The sequence below is a fragment of the Solea solea genome, chromosome 15 (genome assembly GCF_958295425.1).
Source record: "Solea solea chromosome 15, fSolSol10.1, whole genome shotgun sequence".
In the NCBI taxonomy this organism is placed as follows: Eukaryota; Metazoa; Chordata; class Actinopteri; order Pleuronectiformes; family Soleidae; genus Solea; species Solea solea.
The window spans coordinates 16819255-16826373 of NC_081148.1; the positions used below are offsets into that span (position 1 = coordinate 16819255).

Genomic DNA, 7119 nt, shown 5'->3' on the forward strand with positions numbered 1-7119 from the left:
TCGATCCACCTGAGTTTGACAATATGCAAAGCAATTTTTAACCTCATAATTATCTTTATTATGACTTAGTATCTCATTATTATGACTTAGCATCATATTATTAGGACTAAGTATCTCTTTATTATGACTTAGTATATCTTTAATATGTCTTAGTATCTCATTATTGAGTTAGTATCTCATTATTATGACTTAACATTTCATTAATATGACTTAGTACTTCATTATTATGATGTGTTATCTAAATTATGACTAAGTATCTCTTTATTATGACTTAGTATCTCATAATTATTACTTACTACAACTCAATTATGACTTACTACATATATATTTTAATTTTTCCATACATATGGGTGCTGGGTTTTGGTGTCAAGTATTTTCGTTAGCTATGTATATGTTTAATGGCAGGTGCAATATGTTATTTTTTTTATTTTTTTTAAATCATGTGTCATGCATATGTCAGATAAAAGGTGTTGTGACAGAAAACTGCAGCTGTCTTAATTGACCGGTGTTTTATATTCTGTGCATGTGCTGTGTGGGGACGTCCTGTGAGTTGTTGCTCTTTTGCCCAAGGGGAAAAACCTTCTTGTGTGAATACAATGAAGAGTTTGAGTGGACATTTGATGTGATGTCAAACACAGTGGCTTCGCTCCCTCCAAACATGTGATCATCTCGCAGTGCAGAAACGATCTTTGCAGCCGCCTCCACTTCAGAGTTTCTAAAAGGAAGCAGCGCACGGATGTCTCCATCTTCCCCGGGTCCGGGCGGGGTTTTGTGATGGGTGTGGCTGCACGTACTGGGAAGTTTCTCCCTCAACCGGTTGTTCACGTTGAGTGGACATGACTTCAACAACTCCGAGTGGCATGGACGTAAAGTAAACAGTGGTGTTTTCTTTTGGTTGACCGGTCTGTGTGAGGACATCACAGTTCTTGTGGAGAACATACTGCACACACACTGAAGGTAAAGTGTCACATGTTTCAGTCACAGCTTTAAATGAATGTATCACTGCATTTGTTTCTCATTCAAAACTTTTAAATATGACTTTTGCTTGTTGAACAAATCTCTGTCATTGTTTGTTTGGTTCAAGGGTAAATAATGAGAATGTTAGTGTGTCTCTGCAGCTGTGGAACTGTTGAACGCCTAAAACCCGATTGGTCTGAACTTTTTTCAGACCATATTATAAAATAACACAGCAAATGCATGTAAATCAATTTTACATTAAACTTAAATTGGGCTATACAAGTTTACCAAAGTTCATTATAACTTTAAATCTCTGCGCTTTCATTAAAACAAAAGCAAAACCTATTTAATTTTAAATATGGATCATTGAAATATGATGTCACTTTGTTAGTCATATTTTAATGATTTAGTTCAAAGCTCCCTCTGTTGGGTGTATGCGGTATTGCAGCTGCCCCCTAAAAAAAATCCTCCACTAACCAAATTCAACAAAAAAAGGAAATGATACAATATTCAAATATAGTATTTAGTTTGAAAGCTCCTGAACTGTTTTTTTTTCTATGGCCAATGCCAATGTTTAGAAAGGATGCAGCCGATGGCCATTTGGATGCAAATTTTATTCATTTTCCAAATTTTATTTAGTTTTGTTTTTCCTTTGTCTGATTAAACATGTTCAACATTTATTGAACAATACTTTCTGCCTTGTCAGTCTCCGTTTTGTATCTGCACTGCAAACAACATACTACATGAAATCGTCATTGTCCAGGTTTAAATGCAACTTTTCCCAGAGCAATGGGCTTCCTGCAGCTGCTGAAATCCCAGTTCTTGTGCCATCTGGTCATCTGCTACGTGTTCCTGGTCAGTGGCCTCATCATCAACCTACTGCAGCTCTGTACACTGCCTCTGTGGCTGGTCAGTAAACAGCTGGCCAGAAGGGTCAACATCAGACTGGCCTACTGCATCGCCAGCCGTAAGTACTCTTCCTATTGCCCCAGCACTTAGGTGATACTGACATGGGTTGTATGTTGCTGCTGAAACTCTGTAGTGGAGCATACACCATATATTCTTATGCAAATGATTGTGTCTTCATGTTTCTCAGAGTTGGTGGCAGCCTTGGAGTGGTGGTCTGGGACCGAATGCACTCTCTACACCGATCCAGAGAGTTATCCACTGTATGGAAATGAGAAGGCCATCGTGGTTCTGAATCATAGTTTTGAGATTGACTTCCTGTGTGGCTGGACCTTCTGTGAAAGATTCGGTGTCCTTGGGGTAGGAGGACGAAAGCCACACTCCTGACCATGACTTTATGAGCAATGTTTCTTTTCCCAACAATGTGATTTTGTTTCATATTTCCCAGAGTTCGAAAGTATTAGCCAAAAAAGAGTTGGCTTATGTTCCAATAATTGGTTGGATGTGGTACTTCCTGGAGATCGTGTTCTGCAAGAGGAAATGGGAGGAGGACCGGAGGACAGTGGCGCAGAGTCTCCAGAACCTGCATGATTACCCGGAAAACTACTGGGTATGTATTACTGTATTATGTATTATTTGGAAAGTATAATAAATATAGTACTGATGAATGCTCTCTTCCTGGGGCTAGTTCTTGCTTTTCTGTGAAGGAACACGCCTCACACCAAAGAAGCACCAGGTCAGCATGCAGGTGGCTGAGAGCAAAGGTCTGCCCAAACTCAAGTATCATCTTCTGCCCAGGACCAAAGGATTTTGGATAACCGTCCAAAACCTCAGGGGAACTGGTGAGTATTTACCTTTGCTTAGGTATTTACATATGGCTGTGAGTAGATACCAGACACTGTGAGTGTGTGAGTGGGATTGGCATATCAAATGAGCAATGCAATTAACCACTGTTGTTTGTGTTGTCTGTTTCTATGTAGTTGCGGCTGTCTATGATTCCACACTGAACTTCAGAAACAATCAGGTGCCGACCCTGCTTGGGATTTTAAATGGGAAGAAATATCATGCAGATTTATATGTGAGGTAAGAAAAGGTAAAGTTTTGTAGCAAGAATGCTTCACTTTATTTCCTGTTTACTGGTCTTTACCTGTGAGATCTGTCGTCCTCGCAGGAGAATCCCTTTAGAGCTGATCCCAGAAGATGAGGCAGAGTGTGCTGCTTGGCTCCACCATCTCTACCAGGAAAAGGTAGTCGTATGACACCATAGTTACATACATGGTTTTTCAAAGAACTAACTAGGGCTCCATTTGATATTGAAACTGCATCAAAGTAAAAAAAAAAAAACACTTCTGAAATGAGGACCTTTTGAAAGAGATGATGTAGTTACTGTCATTGACTTCCAGTTGGGTTCACATTGGCCACTACTCTACTATCAGGTGGAACAAAAAAGCTCCGTTTACACTTGTTTCATTTGGATCCCCTAGGCTTCTACAGTGGTGATTGCTAAAACTCTTATCTTATCTTTTCAAATGTAATTGTAGCTGTATGAATGTAGCCTCAGTCTGACTTGATCTTGTATCTGCAGGACAGCTTTCAGGAGCAATATGCAAAGACGGGCCGTTTCCCTGGTCCCACCGTGAGCCCTCCACGCCGACCCTGGACCTTAATCAACTGGCTGTTCTGGTGCTGCTTGCTCCTCTACCCTCTAGGCCTGCTCCTCACTCAACTCATCAGCTCTGGATCCGTGTTTACCATCGTAGTGTCTGTGGCTCTCTGCACGGCAGGTTGGTTTCATTCATTCATTTATTCATTCATTGTGTCACTGTGGAAAGGGTATAAGACTCCCTCCCTCAGTTTAACCAGCTCCTGTTTGTTCAAACGTTCCATAAGGCAGCAGATCTGACAACTCAAATGTAAGTGTCCCTCTTTTGGAAAATATGATTCAACTCTTGGGAGCATGTCCCCAGCACCATTCAGGCATGTGCTTATTTACCAAAGTCAAGCATTCATCCATCGAAATGATGGATGAAGAAATGATTTCTTGACAGCATGGGTTCACGAGGAGCATGTTACAGTTTCCAAAATAAATGAGTGCCCGTGTTTCTGGTTGACTTTAAAATGACATGACTGTGTTTTTTGGGAAGATGACGATTAAAAAAAAAACAAACCCAGAGTTTGAAATTTCTCCAGACATTGGTTGCTGACAGATTCAGCCTTTAACTTACAATCTGAAAGTTGCAAATTCAGCCATGTCACTTAAAGCCGCGGTGTGTAACTTTGGGTTATTTTTGTTGTTCTTTGCTCTTTGGAAACAGAAACACACGTTTACATGCACAGTTTCGATTAATTGCACAGAGCACCAAGTCCAACTCCAGTCCGACAAAGCGTACACATGCAGGAGTAGTCGGACTATGAATCGCATTATCCAGGTATGATAGTCCGACTAATACTAGCTCGATGTTAGTCGGACTAACATGTTTACATGGCGTTAAGAAAATCGAATTATTGTCTTAGTGACTGACTTTTAACATGCATGTAAAAGCACTGAATGTATTTGTATACCGCATCCTTCACCTGAAAACAAGCTCTCTAAAGCAATACTATGATTACTATCAGACCTGACTGAGGGAACGTTAGTGTGTATACAGCGACAGCACGGGTGCAGACAGGGGCAAGAGTCACATATCCTGTCAAACTGCTGAACGACCAGGGTTCTTCAGCAGTAGAATTCACTTTGCTGGCTGACATGAGAGCTAAACACGGCTTCCCTGAGAAACACAGAGAGAGTTGTGTGGAGCTGATTGGCTTAATCAGCAGCCGTTTATTTACATTTAAGAGTTGCACACTACAGTTTTAGCTCTGATCCTGAGAATTCTCCTTACTTTGAGGTTAAACTCAAACAAGGAATTTACTGTGGAGATAATCAAGTTGTATACAGGTTCTTTAAAGTCTTTGTGACTTGCTAAAATCCCTATTCTAAATGTGCTCTCTCTGAATCTTTCCTCCCCAGTTTCACTTGGCGTTCGTTGGATGATTGGCCAGACTGAGATTAACAAAGGGTCGAGCTATGGAAATAAGGAGGCTCCGCTAAATAACAACTAAGTGACCGTGACGTGACTGACTCTGGGCTGCTTCCTTGCGTTCGCTGCTAATCTACAGGCACCAGTCTGACAGGATCCTGCTGGTTCAGCAAGTACGAACTTGCATCGTTGCACAAATCAAACAGGGCTGTTTTGTCTTAATGCTAATGCCGCACAAGCTCAACTTTCAAAATCATGAAAGAGGACAGTGTTGAGCAGCCTCCTTTGAAAACGTTACAGCGAGATCACGTCCCAAAGACGAGAAATGGCTTTACTACATTTCATTATAGACAGATGGTCAAGACTGTGTATTTACATACAAAAAATTTGATTGATAAAAGAAGTGTTTACAGTAAACACTGTAAACGCAGCAAAAGACCAGAAGGTGTGGTGTGCGTCAGTGTCAATGTGTGTGAATATTTTGTGTGTTCAGCATCAGAGAGGGAGAGGGGGGGTAGGCCTTATTTATAAACCAAGTAAGCTACACTCTTGTCACAGGGACAGCTCTTCACCAGCAAACTCCATTAAAAGTCTCACCTTGTCATTCATTCCACAGCAAGTGATAAGTTACAGTATATACACAGCAATCACAATAAATAGATTGCACTGTAGCGCAGGCAAATCACCACACGCGAGACCCATGCATCGTCCACAATGCATCCTTTGTGGACAGTAAAGTGCAGTTACAGTGCATTTCAGTCTGACTCCTCCCTCGCCCACTTTAACTCTTTAACAACTCCAGTCTCCTCCCGCTGCTCGTCTTTGACCCTTGTCCTCTGCTGATACACACCTACTGCAAATTAAGCTGTCAGGAGTCACATCGCATACGACACAAGGATTAAATTCATCCAGTTCACACATGGCACCAGTGTGGTTGGGATGTTGACAGACCGAACCCGTCACCCAGCTCACTCAGGTCTGCGAAAGGACAAACATATTGCAAAAGTTATTAGGAAGACTGACAACATGATCTGTAAATTATCTTTGATATCCTTCCCTTTTCCCTGATCCTCCCAACCTGTAACTGAACATTTCACTCATTACTGACAGGAATTTCTTTTTTGTTTTGTTTTGTTTCCCCTAAGCTATTAAGAAAATTGACATGATGTGATTTCTGCTTTTTTACCATAACAAACATTGTGAGCCTGAGTGTGAATTAAATAATGACATGTTTATTTTGGTTTTCCAACAAAAAGTAAAAAAAGGAAATACAATTTACCTTGGGTTTTATTAAATTATAAACCAATATACTCAAAAAAGAAACATGTGTAATTCACTAAGTGTCTTTGTACCATATTACAGTCTGCTTAACAGGTCTCATTATGGCTTAAGAGGTTTTTAAGCTTGGGGATCTGTTACTGTTGGATAATTCATCAATTTAATATCTGCCTTCATGTAATTATATTTAGATGCTTTGCTTTGTCATATGCTACAAAGCTGCATGTGGCCAATTTGTAAGTTTGTGAGTAAAAATCTGATATAAAAGCTCAAACTGAATTATTAACTACATTTTAAAAAAGGTTGTCCTGAATCTAAATCCAAGTTATTAATCAAATATACAGTACATTTCTCTGCAGTAAATCCAAAACTCAAGTTTCTGTCAAGGTTAATATTTACATTATAGCAGGCTGAGAGTTGTAAAAACATGTGATGTCGCACCTTTTGTCAACATAGGTTGGCGCTCATACCTGAAAGCTAAGTACCAAAGTCAGGTGTGTGATATTTGCAGGTGGTTGTGTTGTGTAATAATGTTTTATGTTCAGGTGTGGTTTGTCAGCAGGATAACGCAAAAAAAACACTGATTAACTTGACATTATGTGGAAGGGCGGGCTGAGTTTGGTCATTTGGAAACAGATTTAAAGTGGTACATACAGGTTTTTTTTTTTTTTTAATGATTATTATTTAACATCAGGCCTGTTTTCAACATCTGTGATTTAAAAAAAAAAAGTTAATGCAGAGGTCATGTGAAACAATTATTAGGAATTAGGAATTGAATTTTGTTTCGTTTAACATGTTAAGAGAAAAAGGAAATGTAGTAATGATTACCAGTTTCAATACCAACATGAAGATGTCCAATCATGAAACTGGATAAAATAAGATAGTCCTTTATTTGTCCCGCAGTGGGGACATTTGAAAAATAGGATAGATAGATAGATAGATCCAGGCGGCATGCATA

At 39.8% G+C, this 7119-nt stretch overlaps 1 protein-coding gene across 2 annotated transcripts; it reads left to right on the top strand.

Annotated features, from left to right (window-relative positions):
• The first annotated feature begins 727 nt into the window (after positions 1-727).
• On the top strand, positions 728-6447 carry agpat4 (1-acylglycerol-3-phosphate O-acyltransferase 4 (lysophosphatidic acid acyltransferase, delta)). Of its 2 annotated transcripts, none has more exons than XM_058651239.1 (9): positions 728-957; positions 1721-1924; positions 2054-2223; positions 2312-2473; positions 2552-2705; positions 2844-2946; positions 3035-3110; positions 3449-3647; positions 4874-6447. In XM_058651239.1, the coding sequence occupies exons 2-9, from the start codon at positions 1747-1749 to the stop codon at positions 4963-4965; spliced, it is 1134 nt and encodes a 377-aa protein (XP_058507222.1). In that variant the 5' UTR covers positions 728-957; positions 1721-1746; the 3' UTR covers positions 4966-6447. The 2 variants fall into 2 exon arrangements, with proteins under 2 accessions (XP_058507222.1, XP_058507221.1); XM_058651238.1 differs by having other exon boundaries at positions 729-957; positions 1743-1924.
• Positions 6448-7119: the final 672 nt, after the last annotated feature.